Here is a 23,047-nt window from a genome sequence, read left to right as displayed (position 1 = left end):
TTGTGGAGAAGGTGGTATAATTGTATTATGGCAAGATATGGTAGCAGACCGTAGTAAATTTGCATTTTTTTACAATAACAAATTTTTTTTGCAGCCGCAAGGACTTGGTAGATCTATAATTTGCAGTTATTATAACGTTAAAAAACGGTTGCTTGTTTAAATCTATTTTTATAATATTTCGTTTAACTGCCATCGTCACTGATTCATACCGTACCGAGTCTCGAGCCAAGATAAACATTTTTCTTCAATTTCTCTTGTTAAATTTTCGACGCTTTTCCAGCGCCTGGTATTGACTATTTGGGGTTCGTTTTTAACACTTTCATCTGTAGATCTCGAAATAGCGCTGCCTGTTATCCAAGCATTGTTCTTATTTTGCCTTGTCGTGGGAAAATGGTGTTGCCCATTAAAAGAAACTCTTAAGTCGGGAAAAGCATTGTTAATTGGCCATGTTCCTTGACTTCTAGTTCGTCTCACCGCTCTTGTTGATAATCTGGGTCCTAGATCACTGTAGCCAGACAAGCACAATGTACGCCTAACTGAAGGAAAATATTGACTTTTCGCGGACAGTTTTGCGTTTGGGTGAGATTCGGTAGATAGTGGACGTGATAGATCGTTGTAGACTAATTTTGTTCTTGGTAAGACATCACTCCTGACTTTATCATTACAATTCTCTCGCTTTTTGTTCTCCTGGCTGTCTTCGTAGTCATTAATGTCCTCTTCGTTAATTATTTCCTCGCGATGAACGCCGTTTTCAATATTTTTTTCTGAATTATTGATAGAAGATCGAATGTTACGAATAAACCTTTGCGGATGAACGATCCTTCGCCGAGTTTTATCGCGAAATTTACTGGCCTTTCGGGATTTTTCCATCAACGCTTCTTCCGGGCTTTTTTGCCTTTCTTTACTTGGTAGGAGATCCATTTTTCCTAGTGAAATCACGGTTTGTTTCATTTCATCCGACATCGGAAACAGTTCAGGAGTTCCTCGTCTTTTAAGCGGCGGTTTCAGTTCATGTATGGGTCCATCGTGCTTTCGCTGTGTTTTCACCGCAGCTAACCGCTCCCCGCGGCCAGCTGCCTTTTTGGCAAACGTTTGCGATTGTACGTTTAGTTTCCTTCTCGTAAACATGTTTGCCAACATGACTTGACGAGCAACTTTCCTGAAGTTGCGAGTCTCGTTTGTCATTTTTTCATTTGTCGCAGCCATGGTTTTATTCGTCGGAAAACGTTTGCTTGCCTCCATGTTTGCGAGCTAGCTAGACTTTCAATAACACGCTTATCACCCTGAAACCAATATTTCCAAGTAAAATGTGTTGATAAGTACCCACGATGCGGAACTGACGTGCGATAACCAAAATTATGGACCGGTATAGATTAACAGCAGGAATTAATCCTGCTGCCTTTTTTGGAGTTTCCAAATTGTATTCAAAAACAGTTTCGCTTCAAAAGCAGATGTTCGAAACGTGAGATGCATTTTGTATAAATCAGACTTTTAGTGTGGGCAAATTAACTATTTCAGACTATTTAACTTTCGCAATAATTAATTTTAACACTGCAAACAGGGGTCTATTTATTTCCAATTATACAAACAAAGTGGGTAGTGTCAGTGAAATATTACTTTTTCGCAGGAAATATTTGTCAATTGGACTTTAAAAAAAACACCATATTAAATTCTCTGTGTTATTACCAAGGAAGCAATTTTCTGTGACGTGCTAAAAGGCGGGTTTTCTGTGAAGTGGGCATCATGATATTAGAAAAACGTAAACCTCTGTTCAGTTTCGGCTAAGAATAGTATATTGTTTATTATTAAAACAATAAAGTGAACAATTAGCTGTTTAATTTCATTAGACGGAAAAAGTATCCTTCGTTTAACTATCAATACCGTGACGCACGAGTTGTTTCAGCAATGTCTTCTTGTTTGTTGAAGTTTAAGGAAACTATCTTATTATTATTTTTTTAATATGACGTTATATTTGCTCCGTAATCATATTCAAAATCCAACGACTGACAGCGCGCTAGCAGTGGTCTAATTTGTGCAGTAATAACAAAATAAAGGAAAGTTTATAGATGACAGGGAATCTTATGATATTAGCAGCTAATCAAACCTGCGACAGAATTTGAGTGGAACGTAATTCCAACAGATTAAATCGATGATATTAAATTCAATGAAAATTGCAATCGATCCAAGAATCAAGAGAGAAGAATCAGTGCAAGAATGACACTTATCTTATAGTGACATGTAATATACAGATTTAGCCAGGGCTAAAATCGTGTAACGCTAAGCGACTAGGGCAACGAGAATGGCAAAAAAAGAACAACAAAGGGTTGAATTAGCGGAAAAACCAACAATTTTGCACTTGCCGCACACTTTTTTGTGAATTTTTTTGACGTTGTTTTGCACGACTGCAGCGGGAAACTTTCTAGTTACACTTTTTAAGGAGGGAATGTCGTATGTGCTCAAAAAAAAATTTTGTTGCTTGTGTTCCTTTCGCTTTCTCTTTCACTACCGCTCATTTTCACCCTTTTGGCCGCTAATATTTCTCATTTTCTCGCGACCGCTTTACATGTTGTGTTGCTAACGAAATTTTCAGTCTCCTTTGCTTTTTATCTCTCGGTCTAGCCATTTCTCTGTTATCCACGTCAGCTTAGACATTAAAATGTAGTTGGAAAAAAAAGACTCGACAGATTGCAGTTTCCGCACAAAAGGTAAATAAGGTCATTCCACATTGGTTTCCCTGTGGTGCGGAGGGACGGACGTAAATCACGTGACTACCAAAATTTCTAGGAAATTTTCTTACCCATGGTGCTCCGCTATTATGGAGTGTTCTTATTTGTAAGACAGTGTACCGTAATTATTGTACGTAAAAATACCAAATCAGGTGATTGAGTCGTGCTCATAACCAATTATGAACGGAGAAAATCAAAGATAAGTTCACATGAAAGAAATAAAATCTATCTTGAAGAATAAGGAGAATTCATGGTTACTTTGGTACTTGGTAAAGTTTTTAAGTAAATCTGTGTTATCTGTGAAGTCTTGTTAACTTTAAGTGCGATATTAAATTTGCAGTTCTCTTGTACTAAAAACAAGCGTGCGTGAAGAGATACCACGTTGGTTAATGTCGTACCCAGATCTCTTGTAGGCGAAGCTTGGTCGACAAGAGATCTGGGATTACTCGTTGGCTATTGTGACCAGCCAGAATGCATCTACTGGAATACGCCAAAATTCATGTACTCGCGGAATTTATCCTATTTCGTAGCCAAATCTTTCCAAAATCACGAAATTGAAGTCCTTACCGAGAATATACAGTTCCCAAAACTGAACTTTTTAAACCGTATGTAAATAATAGTATCCTTAGAGTAAAACCTAACGAACTCACGATCGATCCTTGCGTCGAACACTTAACGCAAGAAAATCCTTAAGGGAATGTTACATGGGACGATTCGCAACGACGATTTTAAGCACAACAAAGCGCTGCAATGTCGGAGCAATGTTGTAACCATTCGAAACAATGTTGTAACAATGTTGCAACGCTGTGTTGCGCTAAAAATCGTCGTTGCGAATCGTCTCGTGTAACATCACCTTTAAGGAATGAATGCTGGCTTTACCTTGTGGTTTTAGTACCGTCTAATCAGGAAGTAAAGAAATTTTATTCAACAAACTAAAAAGTTGCATGCGAATATTGCCAATCAAAAGTGAACACGCACGTAACTAAACCGGTGACCGCTCTAATTTAGGGATTAAGAATTTTTTAAAGACGTAACAAATATATTACAATTGCACGCGCCATGTTCAGTTGCTCATTGCAATATGAGGAATGAGAAATATCGCTGAAAAAGGTTTAGTTCTTCTTGCGTTGTTCATAACTGTTCAACGTTCCTGGCAATCATCTATTCAAATATGGAAAATGCGTAAGTAGAGACAGGAGCCGATTATGGATATTAATGCTAGAGTGTCTTTTTGCATTTGTTTCTTTTTTCTTCGGAGAAGAATTGCAGTACCATTGAAAAGCAATCGGCCATTTCCGAGTTCCAACTACACTCACTCTTTCAATATGAGTCTAAGTGCAAAACTTTTCTTGTGAAAATGAGTTTTATTTGCATGAGAATTAATAGGCCATTTGCACTAAGAGGTCATGTGACATCGTTTTTATGAAAATGAAAGTTATATGATTTTGCCTTCGAAAAACGATTAGTGGGTCATATCTTAAACAATAGAATAGTGATTTGGTTTTTCAACCCGCACCATTTTCTTAAAATGAGTAAGTTCGTAGCCGGTCACGTGACCAAAATGTGGTTTTTGAAATTAGGAATTACATCTTTCAGAACACAAATTTTGCACTTGAAGTTCAAGGGAAATGTTGAAAAGATGATGTGGTAACGTTTACAGCACATCTGAGCGTAACTATAAAACGTTTAACAAGATATAAGCAAAAAGTAGTTTTGGCCGCCATATTGGAGGGCAAGAGTATGCCCTCCAACATGGCGGCCAATACAAATCATACTGCTTTGTTGAAAAATCAAAGTGCCATAAAATATCTCCCTTAAATGGTTTTCCTCTCAAATTTCGGGTGTAAGATAATTTTTATGTCCTCTGTCAATTTTTGGCATCAGCAAGATTCCAACTCATCGTTTTAAGGAAGCATTGGTCACGTGACCTCATAGTGCAACTGGCCTATTGCATGAAAATGTTCACATACATCAATGACTTCACACTTAGCCTCGCTTTCAAACAGAGGCTTGAGCCAACTCAGAAATAGCCCATTAAGGAAGAACATTCTGTTCTAGCTGTCCCCGCCAAGTGCATCACAGACGATGACTGTTTGAAAGGTGAAGCTGTCTGTCTGCGAGGTGAATGCCACTGTACAAACCCACTCGCTCGAGGAGATGGAAGGCTTATTTGTGACTCTTATCGTGAGTATTTTGTTATTGGTATAAAAGCCTTTAAACAGGCTTTCCGTCTTAGAGAAAGGGGGTTTAAAATCGCAAAGAGATGACGGGGAAAAATGAAAGGGGAATGAGGAGAATGAGGGGAGATTCTTCGAAGCCTTTCCCCTCTCCTTATCCCTCGGGTATCCCTCGCTTGATTCGCTCGGCGATTCTTCGCTTTTTCCCCAACAACGAACCTGTTCCCAGGCTATACTGGTATTCAGTTTATCACTTCAAATTTGTTGCTAGTTGAATTTTCTCTTTTTCTTTTCTTTCTTTCCACCCCCGTTTTTTTTTTTGGGGGGGGAGGCTGGTGTTTGGTGAAGGCTGTAAGTAATTTCCTCCTCAAAAATGTACTCCAATTTTGATCCGAGTCTCAGAAAGCGACCCTAAAGATGAAGTGGCCGGTACCGGCAGAAATGTAATCAAGTCATGGATCAACATTACCTGGATGTGACAGTCTAACATTGTTTGTATTCCGGCCCGAATGCGAAAATTAATTCCAAGCAAGAGAAAAACAGTATTTTACATCTCAATTTAAGATACGGCTGTTGGTGAAAGACGAAAATTGCCCTTCCTCAAAACAAAACCTCTACAAAAATTTAGTTCCACTCCTGAATTGTTCTATCTGGGTCTCTTCTTTCTAATCTGTAAATGTAGTCTCAAATAAGTTACTTTCGTCACGAGCACCGTTTTAATCATGGCCTGATTTTGATTTTTTTTCTTTTGTTTTTCAGTTTTCTACCGATGCCCCCCTTATCATGAAAAGCGCTGTTCATCTAATCCACCACTTTATACCAACGCACACTGTATATGGTCCTATAAAGTTTCTATCGAAGTTGTTTTCTGCAAATGTAACGAAGGACATTTTGGAAGGGCAGGTGTACTCGGATGTTTAAAAGCAGCAGGTAATGTGCACGCGCATTTCCCATAATACAACTTGTTCCCCCACCTGTACATCTGAAGACGGCGACGGCGGCAAAAAAACGTCGCTTAAAAAGTGAATTCGCGTTCTTACAATCTCCATCGCGATTACTATTCCAACTAACTTACTACGTAAAAACTGTCATGGAGTATAATTCGTAGGAACAATATTCAAGTTCAGAAAGAGAAAGAAAATTTCGTCGTCCCTTGTTTATGTCCTTCCTAAAACGAGAAATTTGGGTATTTTCAAGCGTATAGTCGTGAAGGGACGACAATAAGAAATGAGCAAAAAAGCGTGTCGCACCTGTAAATTTCAAGCATTGTTTAGCTAACTTAAACCTATTGCATTTTTTACGTTTTCGTTGCCGTCAGCGGATCTTACTCGGTCCCTATTTTACAGGTTATGGCCCCCCTATTATCTTAGGAAGTGGATGGGCGAGACCATCACCTGCCAATTAAAGATATGAATTCATCTACCACTGTACTCTGTCTCAATAAGTTTTATAATTTATTACTAACAGAGGATCCTGATGGCAAGAGACCGTGTTTAGGTGATCAGTATTGTCCGCCATTAGCCTTTTGTAACTCTAAAACCAAACGATGTCAGTGCAGGCACGGTCTCGTAGGAAATGGCGTCACATGCCGACCTGGTGAGATTACAGTTGCTGTTTACTCAGTTTTATTTATTAGAATTTATGAAGGAATTAGCTAAGTCTTGACTCTGAAACGGTTTTGTTTTCAGGCAGTGGATTTCCTTTGAGATTATATTTGGCATTTTGTCGTACACAAATTTCAACTTTTACCGTTCTTGCCTTCTTTCAAAGTTCCAGTTAAATAAAACCTATTTACAATAATGTTTCATTCATTTTAGAATGTTTCATATGCATTCATGTATTTTTTGAGCTGGTGCTGACTTAAGGGAGTTGCGATGTTGAAGCCCTAAAATTGTTTTTTGGCTTAAGTTGCACTTGCTCAAATTACAATTACCACATGACTGTGACGGTCGTGTCTACATTTAGATTTTTCTCTTGCCGCGTCCTTGCGATTTTTAGCCCTGTTCCCCCAAACGTAGAGCCTGTTCACAGGGCACCCATCCTGGGTGGAGTAGCATTGTTTCTGGGGGCTTTCCTGCAGGAAGAGTGTTAGGCTATGGTGAGCCTGTGGTTAGTTGTGTTAACCTGAATTTTCTTTTTACGCCCATTTCTAGCGCCTGGACGAACCGGATGCAAAAGTAACAGTGATTGCAAGGTATGGGCTGAATGCACAGATGGAACTTGTCACTGTCGGGCTGAGCTACAGGGTGATGGAAATACCTGCAACAAAGGTGGGAAGGTGCATGCCATGGTGCTGTGAGTACTTATTTTAACTATAGCTTTTTTATGGGAATATAGCAGCTTTACACAGTCGTCCGTACACAAGAAAACTAGTTCGCATGCGTCAGTTGTACCGATTCAGACATTAGCGGAACACATGTACAAGTCCACTGAACTGATATATCAGATATATACGCACATAAACTTTATTTGACACCTAGCATTTATCAGTAGCTATAAATGCCAGCAAATTATGTCTGAGAAAAGGAGAATAAATAAAGAGAAAGAGTCAGCGGCAGCAACGAAGTAATTAAGTTGAGCCACGCCAGTAAGCAGTGAAAGAAATCCCACTAGTCCTTAGTCACAATGATGGTTGAAAAGTTTCGCTCGATAGCCGTGGTGCTCTGACAGCGATTTGCAGGCTCAGTTCAATTCCGGCTGACATAAAATCAAGACGACATGAAGCATTTTGGGTCGTATAATTACTAACCTGCGCCCCTTGTTTTGTTCCTACAGCACCGCGAAAGAAGTGCAAAGCAAAGCAAGACTGCCATCCTCATGCCAGTTGCATGAATGGACATTGTGTCTGTTCCGATATGGCGGGAAATGGAGAGTACTGCCGAAAACGTAATGTCTATTTAAGTAGCAATTAATACATAATCATTTTTTTAACATAACACGTACACTGCACTGTAATATCGTACGATATAAGTATTGTCTATTTGGCGAGTTAATTAGGGATTTTGAAATAGCCGATGGGTAGGTGACAACATGCCCTGTCCGTGATGGTCTTGTTCAAGTTGCCTTCTGTTTAAGGTAGAGATTGTTTTAGCCCACAGAGTTGGTGGAAAACTCGTTCTTGGAGGCTTCGATCCGTTTGGTCGGCGCACTAAGTCTCCCCTGGCTAAGCCAAATAAGGCTATGGCTCTGATTGGCAGCTTGTTCTCTTGACGGCAGCCAGCAGGTTCTCCTTTGCAGCGTAGTGAGACTGAAAATGCACTCGCAGTTGGCACGTAACTCTAAATCTGCCTATCCGTACAACCAAGTAGAATTTGCGCTCATTACTAAGCTACTTTTAAAATTTTTCTTGTCCCATTACAACCAGAATGGCTGCCTTGCGTTAAAAATTGGTGCGGTTTAAATGATCATTGCGCGATGGATCCCATTCACCCACAGCATCACTGGTGTTTATGTAGAATCGGAACTGATGAACACGGAAATTGCGTAGGTGAGCACTGTCTAATTTATTCAACAATTCACTTGTTCAATAGTGTTCAAAGGCTTTGTTGTTGTTGTTATTGTTTGTTTGTTCTTTCTGTTTCGAAAATAGGGGGCTTAAACCTCCTCTCATCCCTTTCTCTAAGAATTTAGTAAACTGTCTTTTGATCAATTTCTAGATATATAAATTTCAAGAAATTAAGCCACTGCCAAAAAGCCTGGCTATACTCTTGGAGTTTATTCTCGATATGTGCCTAGTAGTTATTTGATCTTCTGAGATTCAAGGGATTGCGACTTAAAGAAAAGGCTTTTGGACAGTCCGGGGTTATGCGTGTGACCATCGGTGTTTATGACCTGGTTGGTTCTCCACTGTGTCGGATTGCACTATATTGTTTTAGGGACGCTGTATATTGCGAGACTACGAACGCAAGAGACTGGGTCAAACTTCACGTCCGAAACAGTCGCACATTGCAATTGGACAAAAACACTGACACATTTTCACGCGCAACTTAAAAACTTTGCATTGGTAAACTAAATTTTCCCTCCTGTTTCACAGAATGCTTCACAGACGGTCACTGTGGAAACATTAATGGAAGGTGTATAAGGAATAAATGCCACTGCCAAGATGAACTCATTTTGAGTCATAGTCGCTGCATTCAGAATAGTAAGTCAAAATGTCACCCTGTTCACTCTGCCTTACATTCAGTAATTTACGCAATTTTGTGTGTGTTTATGTATAGCTTAAAACACTTACCGCTACATCAGATTGCCGCCGTGTCATCTATTGCGGATTAATGCAAAGAAAGTTGTTTCATGATACATTCGCCACTTTAGAAACGAGAAAGAAACTAAGCGCAGTTAACTGTCGCAAAGACACCTTGGGCTGTTATTAATGATAGGGAAAAAATTGGCCAATAGCTGACCGGCGTGTCCCGACTAACTATCCCAGAAACAATTGCGGGACACATTTTTAGTTTCGGCACCAGTCCCCTTATCGTTTCTTAAGAGGTAATTTTTCTGTGATATAATTTTTGGTTTAATCCATACACTGCATGCGCACATACATTTTAACCATTCAGTATTACGTGGTTTCTGATTGATGCGCTTTCTTCAATTGCGTAGGTCGGTGAATTCTTAGAAACTCACAAGTTTCCATCAAATCATTGAATCATGAAACGACTCACTGCTTTCAACAGTTGCTGCACACAGTTACGATGTGATCATCATAAAAATTTCCAGAAGACAAGAGTACTTTGCTTATTGGACCTTAGTCATACATCGTTTAATGCAAGTGATCAGCTCGCATAGCTTGTTGGCAGTCTTCCGATGTAGTCGTCTTCAGCCGGAAATCATTTCATGAAAAAGCCGGCAAAAATGAGTCAAGTACTCGTACAAACAAAGGCTAAACGATAATACCCTTTGTATAGCTAAATCATTCGCAACTATTTTTTAAACCTGGTCAGGAGCCTAGGCTCCTGACTATTGCAGACCTTGCAGGAAAACGCTTTATGTCGCAATGTTATGCATTAGGCCTCGTGCAAAACACAGGACGTAGGCGCTATCCTTTTTTTCTGAGACACGGTGCTTCTTGTTGTCCTCGAATTTTTATTTTTAAATAATCTCTTGCAGAACACCGTCCGGTGTGTAAGAAAGACAATCATTGTCACCCGAAAGCTAAATGCGAAGATGGGAGATGTATGTGCCAGGGAAGAACTGTTGGCAATGGGGAATACTGTCGTGGTATGTTACTCTACCAATATCAGCACTGAAGCACACATACCAACTCCGCGGTTTAACCATGGCCAGTACGTTACGCATGCGCACAACCATAATTACATTCGTAACTCGGGAATTTTTCGCACTCGGCCGTGTTACTAACTTAAAGAGTGTGTGAATGGCAAAGCATTCAAAGGATAGTTTCAGAAGTATACCATTTAGACTTCATTTGAAAAAGCTTTATTATTTTGAAATCGAATATTTATGAATTTATTTCTCAATTTTGTGTTTTAGATGCAAAGGACTGTCCGAAGAACTGGTTGGGCATGTGTAAGAAGTTTGGTGACTTTGGTGAATGCGTCGGAGAACCACTAAATCCACTGGGAAATGGTCATTGCAAGTGTTACAAAGGATATTACGATCTTTTCCCCAGGGGATGTGTAGGTAGGGCCCGGTCCCTCTTCCATCTTTCTCATCCTCTGGTAATCTCGTCCCCAGATCTTACTTACAAAACCTAGAGTCCTGCTTAATAAGTCAGATACCGGTGTGATCTGGGTGCTTTATGACGATATATCTTAATTAACACTGTGGAAGGTTGAACCAAGGAGCCATTTCACAAGTATATGTAGGTTGAGTATGATCGTCCCGGTAAACGGTGACTGACGTTTCGTCGGTGCGGTAGTCATCGTTAGAGTCAAAGTGAGTTGTATCACGTCAGTTGATGGTATTAAAGTCTCGTTATTGACCTGATTGCTCAATTAAGTCGCGATTTTATTGGTCGTCTGTCAGTTAAGCCGTGATGTCATTGGCTATGAAGATTCGTAATGTGATTGGTGCGTTTCGATCCATCTATTGTCTTAGTTAAACAGTCGTTTACTGTTGGTCAAATTGTCAGTTGTCCAGTCGTTCTCTCGTAGTTAGTTTTGCTTGATTCCGTCAATAAGTCGTTTGTACGGTGCCGGTAACTGTCGACTACGATTCAGTGGCGTAGTTGATTGCCGCTGTTCCTTCGTTTTATTCTTTAGAATGTCAAAAAAGCGAGGAATGTGCTAGCAATGCATATTGTGACTGGTTTGCTTGCAAGTGCAAAGATGAGCTTATAAAGAAGGGAAAAGAGTGCCTGCTAGGTAAGATATAGAATTAACTTTACTCTTTAATTTATTTCTTAGGCGTTTCTTTCTCAAAAACATGTCGCTTTGTGTTGATTGAAGCACTGTTAAAATTGAACGTATGAATTTATTTTTTATTTTCTCCACGAGCTTTAACCACAGTGGGTTAGTTCGTAATACGCCACTTTAGACACTCTAGGGAGAATAGGCTCAAGCTTAATAATAAGAATAATTTAATATTTATATTGCGCAAAATACATGTAAATATGATCAAATGCGTATGGGTGCTTTGGGTGCAGTGACTTCTGATATGGTTTAGGTGGACAAGCGTTAGTCATGATTGGTTGATGGTATTCAAGGCAAACATTAACCAATAATAAGCAACGCTTGTCCACCCAAACGATCCCGGAAGGCTTGTACCCATTCTCCTTAAAGAGCAAGTGGGGAATACTCATGCGCGGATCTAGGATAAATACTGACCGATTTCCTAAAAGAGCGTCGAGGACGCAAGCTTCTAGAGAGGTCCGGGGGATGCACGTACCCCAGTGAAATGTTTTTTGATTTCAACTTCCTTAAGTCACCTTTCCTGGGTTTTTGAGTCATTCAGGCAGGATATCGGCCAGATTTAAATTTGATTTTTTTTTCATGAAAAATATACTTATTTTTGAAAAATCTGACCGATGCTGATTAATGCATGAACGAGTTTAAGACGAAAGGTTTCCAATTTTATTCAGATCAATCTCTTTAAATCCTCTTCGAAATATCTACCAATTACGCACTTACTTCAACTTGGTACAGAAAAATCAGACATAACAATAACAATAACTGGGAGAATCATTTGTCTTGACACAGCCCCTCTGCAAAAATGTAAACAGGCCAGTGAATGCAATCCTAAAGCCAAGTGTTTCTTCGGGAATTGCATCTGCCAAGGAAGTACAACAGGCAATGGCAAATTCTGCAGAGGTGAGTAAAGCCTGGCATCCAGTAGCCTACGAGCAAGGTCTCCAATAGGCCACTTGCACTAAGAGGTCACGTGACCAATGCTTCCTTTAAACAATGAGTTGGATATCTTGCTGATGCCAAAAATTGACAGAGCACATAAAAATTATTTTACACCCGAAATTTGAGGGGAAACGCATTTAAAGGAGATATTTTATGGCACTTTGATTTTTCAAGAAAGTGGTATGATTTGTATTGGCCGCCATGTTGGAGGGCATACTCTTGCCCTCCAACATGGCCGCCAAAACTACTTTTTGCTTGTATCTTGTTAAACGTTTGATAGTTACGCTCAAATGTGCTGTAAACGTTACCACATCATCTTTTCAACATTTTCCTTAAAGATTAAGTGCAAAATTTGCGTTGAAAAAGAGATAACTCATAATTTTAAAAATCACATTTTGGTCACGTGACCAGCTACGAACTTACTCATTTTAAGAAAATGGTGCGGGTTTGAAAAACGAAATCACTATAATTTTGTTTAAGATATAACCCACTAATCGTTTTTCGAAGGCAAAATCATATAACTTTCATTTTCATAAAAAAATGTCACATGGCCTCTTAGTGCAAATGGCCTATTATGGCGCGCCAAGCGAGCCGCGAAATAAAGCGCGAGCGACCGTTTTTTCCACGCCGCCCGTCGCAATCGCGTCTCCTTTCGCGTGCTGCGAACCTCGCGACTCCCCCAAATGGGCAGCTTACTCGCAGGCTAGGTATCCTTATATTTGTTCAGATCGTTGCGACAGTTACAGTCATTTGACACAAACGTTTGATACATTTCAAACATAACGATCGGCTAGTCTCTATTTTTGCTCTACTGGCACCCACACAACGCGACATCGCGGCTGTGCCATTCACCGCTCAAATATAGGGCTGTTTTCCTGTTTCTTTCCTTAGATTTGAGACCAGTTTACCGGATTTTTTTGTTCAAGGGTGGCAAGGGTAAGGTTGATCAGGTTTTTGGCAAGTGTGCGCAATATACACACTCGCCACTATGCAATAGCTGTGCAAGGCTGAATAGTACAAGATATGACGTTATCCGTCCGTATAACTTTCTCTTTTTCTTGACAGATGCTGTGCCATGTTCTAACGCTACTCTGTTATTGTGTGGAGGAAAAGCTTCATGTCTGGCCGATCCACTTCTGCCTCAAATTCCTATTTGCAGGTGCCATAAGGGCTTTAGACTGTCTAAGAGTAAAACATGTGAAGGTAAGATACTGAATAAATGAAACCTGTAGGCTTGAAAGTCGTCTGAGATAACGACGATAAAATTTAAGCCCCCTTTCACGACCCTTGCACGTGCAGTAATTCTGTGGGACTTCATAGAACCAACAAACTTTTATTAGAGCAGGAGATGTGTCCCTGGTGTACATTGTGGTGGTCTATCTCAGTTACACTCACATTAGGGGAAGTACATAATTCATCACTTCTGTTGGTTACTCGTAAACTTCAGCAAGAGCAATCTGGCAAACGTCCTCCATCCAGTGTAGTAAATTATCCCTAAAAAGCCCTCAGGTCAATGGATAATAACATATTTACTATTTCTAATTACTAACCAAGCCCCCGGGTCCCTGCCACAGCGATTCTAATGACATATTATCTCACTTGTTGGATCATCACTATGCTGTCAGACTCATTCCACCGTCCGTTCATCATCCTATGACACTTAACCGCACCGACATTTCATCATTTTGGCCTTTTGCCATTACAGAAGTGTAGGATCATTTTTCCATAATTCACGCAGGGCTGAACTGTATGGATGAAACGACATGTGTTTTTACGTCTCAGATATCGATGAGTGCAAAACTTTGAAGGCAAGGTGTGGAAATCGTTGTCGAAATACAGTTGGTTCATACTATTGCGACAAGTGTCCTCGAGGATTCACCGAGGGACGGGACGGAGTATGTATAGGTCAGTTGCGACCTTATGAGCTCCCTGAATATCATTTCACAATATAGAAAAAAATTTCCTATTATTTTCCAGAACAATCAGTGTCTTTAGCTGCCCATTTTCATACCTGAAACTAATTAACTCAAACCTGATTTTTTTTAATTGACACCCACTACTAGAAAAAAGAAAGGTTTACACAGTTTAGAAAAAGAAGATGTTCTTTTTGCCTTCTCTTGACACTCCAGAAACTGGAGTTCAAGAGACTGGGTTCTTGCTTTTGTCATTCTTGTCCTCAGGCCCCCGGCCTCTTCACTTCATCCCCGCTGGATTGAAGAAGAGAGGCACTGGGGATGAAAAAGAAAGTTTATGGGAACATTTTAAAAACTGCATCATTACCAACTGACTGGACACGAGTTGATGGCTGCTACCAAAAATAAACATTGCCAAATGCCAATGTTTTTTCTGCGCAAAGAGCAGAGCGTCGTTTAAATATCTTTTTATGATATGAACTGCTCTCCATTCACTCCAACTATTTTTCAACCTGTCAGCCTCAGACGAATGTGATTGCGAAGAGAATGAAGAGTGTTATGAAGGTGACTGTTACTGTGCTGAGGGCTACGACAGAGATGAGTTTGGAAAATGTGTCTCTATGGATAACGGTGAGAGCTTTCGTTAACTTCTGATCAGGCGTGAAAGCTTCGATTTTTGTGTCCCTTGTGTTATCTCCTCGTTCAAAGTAGAGACCTGTGGATCCAATTACGAGTACGATTACGAGAACAGAGATTTAACTTAAGGGTTTTTCGCGTATTCTCACAAAATAGACACCCCGGAAAGCTTGTACTTTTTGCACCAGAAAAGTAAGGACGGATATTTTTAATTTATTAAAGGAGGTAGTGCCCTCTCTTGACTGAAAAATGATAAAACCCATGACAACGACGGCTATCATGTTTTCCTTCAAAATATATAACCCTCAGTGGTTTATATTCGCGCACTACTTGGTGTTGGGAAAATCTCATTCTTGCGGTGCGGTACTCGTCTTAAGAAAAACATGTCAATAGTGAGTTGTTTGAAGGCCGACTACCGCTAACCCAGAGTTAAATTTAATTCGGGTTTCCTTTTTTTTCGTTCAACAGCACTTTCTCGAAAAATTTTCTTAATTCTTTTTACAGCATTCAGTCATTAAATTGAATAAAGACAAAAAAACTGAATTTGCTTTTTATAATAAGCTTTCATTTCTTCTGAAACCAAATTTTGCACTAACCCTGTGTTATCCCTCTTAACCCAGCTCAGTCAACACTCCGTCCCAGGAGCTTACATTCCCAGTTCTAATTGTATTTACTTTGTTACAGGGTTGCTGAGTGGCGTCCAGTCGATCCAGGCTCCTTTCTTTCACAAATTCTTGATCCTGTTTGTATCGTCCGCAAATCTTGCTATGTTGGTTGAAATCCTTTAGCAATGCGTTTCAAAGTAACGGTTTTGCTCGATATTTTTATACCCGGCAGCACTTGTAAATAAAAACGACACTCACTGTCATATATGCAATTTTTATTTGTCTCTAATGAACAATTTCAGGTATTCATTTTGATTACAGCTGACTGCTCCCGGTTTCGTTGAAGTATATTTCAATGACATAAAATAAACCACTTGTGCTTGTGATAGAGGTCACCAATTGTATTAGATCCTGATAAGGTTTTACTGATAGCTAGTATAAGACACGTTTTCAATAAACAGAGATCGAGATAGTTAGCTAGAGGCCAGAACTACCTATTACACAGACACCTCCTTCTGGGTTTTCAAGTCTTGACTTGTTTAAATGCCATTAAAATAAGATTAATTCAAGGTCAAAAATGTCATCAAAGCCTACACAGTTTACCGTTCTTTGGGTAAAAAAGAGACAGAAAATCCAGAGCAGTTTTCAAAAAAGGATTACAGCGCACTTTACCTTTTCGGAAATAACAACAACTTCAGACTGAAATCATTTTATTAGGTTGTGTACATGTGTGTTATACAAATACGGAAAGTCAAAAAAAGGGCAACTGACAAGTGAAAAAAATTTCAACGGAGTTCACAACACATCAAAAGTGAAAGTAGTAGCAAACGCCAGATTCATGCAGTTAAGGCCAGACCTCCAAGCAGGACACTTGCCAGAAGTGTCACGAGACCTGAAGGCTTGGTGGAGTAAGCGTCACTCTTGATCTTGGAAGGCGCTAGGAAAAAAAATTATGTCAACAAGACTAGGTGACAAGTGAAAGGATCCTTGATGGTTTTTGTGGGAAGGGTGTGAGAAAGAAGTGAAATGTAAGCCCTTTAGGAAACAAAAAAGAGAATTTAAAAGGCGTACAGTATTCTCTGATGTTATATTACAATTACAGTTGAACCCCTCCCCAACGGCCTTGGGAATAGAAGAAAGTGGCTGCTGTAAAGAGGTGGCCGTTGTAGAGAGGTGGAAAAAAGTGTCAATTATGGACTGTCCGCCAAAAATGTGGTTCCTGTAGAGAGGTGGCCGTTCGTAGAAGTTCAACTGTAATAAGTGAGACACAAACCTTTAACCCGTACGCATTCCCCTTGTTTCTTGATGTAGCCTTTCTTGCATTTGCAATTTCCATTTTTGTCACATTTCTCATGTTTTCTGCATTTGCACACTGAAAAATCAATACAAAAACGTACTCTATTGGACAAAGTGTTACGATGAAACATTGCTGAATGAAGAACTACTGAGGGCGTACTTTATTGAGGCCAGGAAAGCTTGTTGCACCTTCAAGTCCGTACATTTTTTTGAAGAATTATTTGAGAGCATTGGTTTAAAACTCAATACAAAGCATTTTGTTTTTAGTGATCAGTTCATAAATTCCCATAACCTTTTCTCTTGATAATACATTGATATCGTAAGGAGAAAATTGATGTTGGTCATTTCCGGGACGTAAGGGTGATGTGACACGAGACGATTCGAAACGACGATTTCGAGCAAAGCACAGTGTAGTAATGTTGGAACAATGTTGCAACCATTCGGAACAATGTTGTAATACTGTCTTGCGCTAAAAAACGTCGTTGCGAATCGTCCCGTGTAACATCACCTTAAAGGGTTAACCCTAGAGAACATCGATTCATGGTTAGGAATTTTAAGCGGTATGTTCCCATTGTGTTGTCTACGAGGTTCAACAACTGGATGTTAGCTTTGCATCTCCTTGAGTAAATCCATAAAAGTACCAAACCCGTACATGAACAGTCAACGAAGTCTTCTGTTAATGTCGGAAATGTGTCAAAAATAAGCTGCTTCTTTAAACTTATTTTTTAGTGCAGTTAGCACCACGTACAGGTTTGAGCGTCATGGATGAAGTGTTATGAGTAATTCCACGAAAGACAAACTTTTACCCTTAGTGCACTCGTCGTCAGCTGCACCATTCTTCTTTTCATATCCCGCTTTGCACTTGCAATTGTAGGAGCCCTGACTGTTTATACATTGCTGGGTGTCTTTCATACAAGTAGTTCTACACTCGTCAACATCTGAAGGAAAGAAAATGCTGGCCATAAGAAGTTGGTTTGGGAGAGGGGAATAACTCGGGAACAAGGGACATGACTAAGAGAGAGAACATTTCACAATTCAGTTTCCGCTTGTTAATAATTATGTGATATCGTCCAACTGACAGAAATAACCATAAGCGCTCCCAGCGTAAATAGAACCAAGTAACTGGCCGGTATAATAGTAATATAAAAAACTGTGGAAATTGCATTTTGTTCACCGGGGAGGTTTCGGACCCTAACCCTGTATGTGCGAGTTAGATGTGATAATTATTACACTACAGGTGACCCAAAGTCACCAGCGTTTGTTGACTAAGTTCTGCAAGGAGAAAAAATAGTTGAAATGATATAAATCTTACCTCTGCACACGCCTCCATCGTCAAAATACCCAACGTGGCAGGTGCATTCGTTTCCTGTTAGGCATTCACCATGTGCTCCACAATCGCAGTCGGCTAGAATATATCGTAAAATGATTTTTAATACCTATAATATTTGAACCACCTTCGCTAAAGCAAATCGGAAGTACAATTATAGTGTTGGACTGGAGAAAGGAAGCTAGGTTTGGTTCAAACTATCGGGAATTTCGAAAAAACCGAATGTGGTGCATAAGCGTATTTCGAGAAAAGTTGTCGGAAAAAAGTGCACGCGACAATCCCGAAAGGTAATATGGGATATGATCAATACACTGTTCCTGACACTGTAGCTGTCGAGCCTACTTTTGTTGCTTTCCTTTAGCACTCACAAACATATCTCCATGGCCTCTTGTGCTATTCTTTCAAATTCCTTTCAAGAAAAGTGAACTAAAAATCACGCACAATACATTTCGGGATTGTCGCGTGTACTCTCTGCGACAACCTTTCTCGAAATATAATTGTGTATCTGAAGCGCAGCAAAGTAATTGAATATTTTCCTAAAAAATATCGTTAAGTTTGTGTCGCTTCATATAATGGCAAAATGAAATTCAGAACACAAGTTTAATCAAGGAAACCTTACTCAGATCCCTGTTGCATGACCAGCCCGCATTCGGCGAGGCGTTCATTTCTTCGCCACTTTCATCTTTATCAGTCCTTGTTCTTGTCAAGATAATTGCGAACAGATTATACTCAGATACATTAAGAGATAAATTTAACTATGAATATTCATTACTTTAACTCGCAGCTGATACCAACCAATACAGATGCCGTTTTCATCATCTTTAAAGCCATTCTTGCAAGTGCACTTGTAAGCACCTTCTGTGTTCTCACACACTTTGTCTTCGGGACAACTCTGCTTATTTCGGCATTCGTTAATGTCTGAAAACGTTATTGACCGCAAACAAAAAGATCATTCCAACATTTCTTTATTTACCGTAAATCCAGTCTATTAAGCTCCCCCTTTTCAGGGGAAAGAGTTATTAAGCTTCTCGTTCCCCCTGTTAAGCCCTTCCTCCCCTCCCCCATATTCTTAAATGATAGACTGCATTAATTAATCACGACTGCAATATTTCATGTGGAATCAGCTAGTCCCTGGCTCGTTCAATCCTGGACATTATCGTGAACTGTGACTTCACCGAGGGAGACTCGCCCTCTCTCGCCCGCTCTTTCCCAGACTTTGCGCGGACAACGGGGCAGGAGAGAACGCCTAGGGACTAGGTTAATGTGGACTGATCCAGTATGGTTAACCTGCGGGAATTCGGATTTGATTTTGATCTTCGGATGCAAATGATCACCAACTTCATAGACCCCCACCCCTCTTCAAACGTGCTGAAAATAAATACCCCCCCCCCCCCCCCTCGAAAGGGAGGTTAATGAAGGATTTGTGGCAGCTCTGCCTTCTGCTTTGTGGCAAGTCTTTGTTTTTGTACGAGCCATCAAAATGTAAACGCGACCATGTTTGCGGAATAAGACCGGGATAAGTTGTTTACCACTCGAATAGCACTTCTTCGCGTAACAATGGGCGTTTTGCCTCAAAAATCCGAGTGTGAAAACGACTTCTTTGTAGCCTAATATGAAATTAAATGATCGGCTGGGTTTAAAAGTGACTATTCAAGTTTCATAAATTGGTCGTTGGTATTTCCTTTTATTCATATAACTGAGATTTGGTATTCTCTGCTAAGTTAACCTTGCTAAGCGATCAGGGTTTAAATTTCGGCTTTAGGGTTACCTTCACATTTTCTGTTTTGTCCCCTTGGCCTTTCAGCCATCTTTAATCCACTCTTACAGACACATTTGTAAGAACCGTCGTTTCTTTTTTCGCAGGATGCTCCACGAGGGCAAAAATCTCCACGCCTTTCACACTCGCTCAAAGCTGAAAATATCACAATTTTGCAAAAGATATGTAACTCTGAAAACGTGTACTGAGTAACTATTTAAACTGCTCTTTTTATTTGCACAACAATATCAAAAAAACTGATTGTTGTTCTCTATCCAGAGTCACTGTAAAAATAATGTAGATTACCTCGACAGTGAAGAAGACTATTTACGTATCCGCATATACACAAAGAACAAATACTTTCTCAAATTGTCTTTGAAATCTGATTACGATAGGAAGATGATATAATTATTTTGCGTCATGAAAATAATAAAAACAAAAAATAAAGCAAAACAAAAATCATTTTCAAATTCATCTGAGGGGACATTAAATTAAAGCTCACCTCGTGGTAAAAATGTAATGATCAACGAAACCATTACACTTTCACATTACGGATATTTCTCTACACAAATCAGTATTTTTATGAATTGTCAAACTCCGCATGATGTTAGAGCTTCATGATCTATCTCTTGAGATTGCTGGTAACATGCGTTTAGATAAAAAAATTTTAATGCAGAAGCGCCCTGTTAGCTCAGTTGGGAGAGCGCTGGTCTGCCGAGCAGGAGGACGTGGGCTCAAACACCCCGGCCAGACCAATAACAAGGGCCTTAAACGACCGGTGAGATTATACTGGCTGTGACTTAAGATCTTGTTTCGGTTCAGATTATCGCGTCATTGGGCGGTGATGTTAAGCCGTTGGCCATGTCTCCTTCATCCTTTCTTATCAATTGGAACGGGACATAAAAGAACTTTTATTAACTGCTGTTCAAAAAGAGCAGGGGACGTAGACCCCAGCCGCGGGGTCTATCTCTCATGGGGGTAAGGAACTGTTACGGCCCGCAGTAACGGGCGTCATACCGTTGAGGCGAACCTGCCAAAATTAGCGAATCAAGTACAACAGACTTACCAGAACACAAGTCAGGGAATAGAGGATCCACCAAACAAACTTTACTGAAGCCACAGTAGTTTTTACCTTTCGGGCACGGCTGGAGCTCTGTAATGAAAACAATACCAGGATCATGTTCCAAATTAGTCCATGCCAGGTCCACACGGGCTAAATACTTGCCTCCACCCTCTCCTTCCCCACCCTCTTCCCCCTCTCAGGCACTTTGATTTTTCTCATGGTAATCGCCAATAAAAGCGAACGCGAAACGCGAGTGACTGGCGACGAAGCACAAGGGACCAAGGGAAGGAGAAAGAGGAGAAGTGAAGCCGCTTCTGTTTTCGGTCAGTTATGGGCTCCTATTTCGGTAGGAATTGAACTTGTTGACTACCAAGTCTGTAATGATGCTGGAGTCTGTTTTCTTTTTTGGATGAGAAAAGCTTCCTCTCCACACACAGGATGTGGATATACGCCACTTGCACATCTCCCATAAGGCACCTTATTCACCCCCCCCCCAAAAAAAAAAAAAATTGCATAACCCTTGTTTTTCATTTCTCCTGGGTATTACCGCCGTCCCAAGAGAAATTGAAAACAATGCTTATGCAAAATTTTGGAGGTAGATGTAGTAGTGCTTGTGCAAAAAATAAAGGAAAATAATTAAAAAAAAAAAAAAAAAATTTTGGAGGCCAAACAAGGTGCATTATGGGAGGTGTTCAAGTGGCGTATGCAGTTTTTTGTTCTAAATTCACAAAATGATGAACAAGTCTTAACTCATTTCTAAAAATGGCGTAATCACGGTCTGTCCTTAAACATTCCACCATCATAAAAATAAAATCGCCCATTTTCTCCTTCCTGCCTTCCTTTGCGCACACATTTACATCGAGAGAGAGAAAGAGAGACGCCTGTTAATGGACTTTATTTTTACCAATGTCACTTTAAAATTGCAATTTTTAATTTTTAAAACAAAAGCATGCATACCTTCACAGATATATTCGTTACACTGAATTAATAAGTAAAACTGAATAGTTTATATTTGTAAAACTCAAATTTACAAAGAAATGTCAGGGGCAAGTACTGGTAGTATACATGTCTTTATAAATTTTGCTAGTTTAGGGCTCAAATTTCCTAGCCGGTTTGCACATTTCGCATTTTCTCTTAATTCATTGTTGATAAACCGATCCGATCCGATCCTTTAAACAAAACAAAGAAAACAAGTTCCCGTGACGTCACCGTGAGTCTGTACTCTAATCGATCATGGACAACGACAAATCACAGCGAGCGTGACACGTACCATTTTACTACATTGCATAACGTAAAAGAGACAATAAATAGAGATTATTAGATACTCACCTCGACAATCCTCCCTGCCACCTCCAGCAGTTTTTCCTTTGCAAATGCATTTTTTGTCTATACAGCTAGCACTCTCGTGGCAATCAGTGTCACTCTCACATTCGGCTGTTGGTGCTGGGGAGTCGAAAAAACGTGTGACAGAAAAAGTGAGCGAGAATAAATTCTTTCTTAACTTCCACTTGCAGAAACCAAAACTATTGGATCTCCCTTTGCTAGCCTTCTGTGCGTTTTTTTTCTCACGCGTTAGACACGCAGTCCTCGGGCATCTGAAGAGGGGAGCACAGTATCATGATATTGCTAAAGATCAGAGAAGAGAGATCCGAGAATTTATTTCGCGAGTTGGGTTGGATCTCCTTGATTGAACGTTGGAATTTCCTTTGATAAGTACGTATTCAAATGGTTAAATGGTCTCTGCCCACTTTATCTTCGTGACCTATTTCCCGCAATTGCGATACACATAACTATGTGTGCAAGTTCTAAACTAAGTATGTGAAAGGGGTACCATTTGTCAATAGAAGGCACTAGGGGTTCCTTTCTGCCAAAAATGGTATCTAAAAGGGAGGGGTTGGACCTCGGGGCAGGGGTATGGGAATTGCACGCTCCTGGTTTCGGGCTCCTGTGTTTATTGACCCCTTAATTTATAAAACTTACCAAGTTTACAAGTTCTTCCATCTCCTATAAGATCGCTTTTGCATTTGCACGTTCCTTCCAGGTTGTTGCAGTAAGACTGATGAGGACATTGGTCATCCCTGCTGCAAATCCGTCCTTTTCCATAATCTTTTTGCCGAACTAAAACACGGGAAAACAATTTACCTATAGTCATTTAAGCTACTTGTCCCTTTCGTGAAGTGGACGTTTTAGCAAACTTAAACGACCACAAGTTCTTAAGATGGAGAGTGGGTATTCGAAAAAGGA

At 40.0% G+C, this 23,047-nt stretch overlaps 2 protein-coding genes and 2 long non-coding RNA genes across 4 annotated transcripts; 2 read left to right on the top strand and 2 right to left on the bottom strand.

Annotated features, from left to right (window-relative positions):
- Positions 1–108: 108 nt before the first annotated feature.
- Positions 109–1,460, bottom strand: LOC140933665 (uncharacterized). The gene has a single exon (XM_073383273.1). The coding sequence runs from the start codon at positions 1,240–1,242 to the stop codon at positions 196–198; it is 1,047 nt and encodes a 348-aa protein (XP_073239374.1). The 5' UTR covers positions 1,243–1,460; the 3' UTR covers positions 109–195.
- A 3,324-nt stretch (positions 1,461–4,784) lies between these two features.
- On the top strand, positions 4,785–6,497 carry LOC140934393 (uncharacterized). The gene is made up of 3 exons (XR_012165112.1): positions 4,785–4,910; positions 5,663–5,833; positions 6,371–6,497. It is a non-coding gene; the product is annotated as an uncharacterized lncRNA (long non-coding RNA).
- A 1,741-nt stretch (positions 6,498–8,238) lies between these two features.
- On the top strand, positions 8,239–11,330 carry LOC140932281 (uncharacterized). Its single transcript, XM_073381936.1, has 6 exons — positions 8,239–8,390; positions 8,937–9,044; positions 10,010–10,120; positions 10,391–10,540; positions 11,122–11,223; positions 11,266–11,330. The coding sequence occupies exons 1-6, from the start codon at positions 8,318–8,320 to the stop codon at positions 11,328–11,330; spliced, it is 609 nt and encodes a 202-aa protein (XP_073238037.1). The 5' UTR covers positions 8,239–8,317.
- A 9,476-nt stretch (positions 11,331–20,806) lies between these two features.
- Positions 20,807–22,921, bottom strand: LOC140941806 (uncharacterized). The gene is made up of 3 exons (XR_012166509.1): positions 22,784–22,921; positions 22,133–22,246; positions 20,807–20,893 (listed from the first exon to the last, which is right to left on the bottom strand). It is a non-coding gene; the product is annotated as an uncharacterized lncRNA (long non-coding RNA).
- Positions 22,922–23,047: the final 126 nt, after the last annotated feature.

This window comes from Porites lutea, chromosome 1 (assembly GCF_958299795.1).
Source record: "Porites lutea chromosome 1, jaPorLute2.1, whole genome shotgun sequence".
NCBI lineage: Eukaryota > Metazoa > Cnidaria > Anthozoa > Scleractinia > Poritidae > Porites > Porites lutea.
Note: the sequence above shows the minus strand (reverse complement) of the source record. Positions and strands in the feature narration are given on the sequence as shown.

Bases quoted from the DNA above. Each gene is read 5' to 3' on its own strand.
- LOC140933665 (XM_073383273.1), bottom strand. From the start codon at position 1,242: ATGGAGGCAAGCAAACGTTTTCCGACGAATAAAACCATGGCTGCGACA.
- LOC140932281 (XM_073381936.1), top strand. From the start codon at position 8,318: ATGGATCCCATTCACCCACAGCATCACTGGTGTTTATGTAGAATCGGA. The intron at 8,391-8,936 runs GTGAGCACTGTC...CCTGTTTCACAG, and splicing joins TGAACACGGAAATTGCGTAG to AATGCTTCACAGACGGTCAC. The intron at 10,541-11,121 runs GTAGGGCCCGGT...TTTATTCTTTAG, and splicing joins TTTCCCCAGGGGATGTGTAG to AATGTCAAAAAAGCGAGGAA.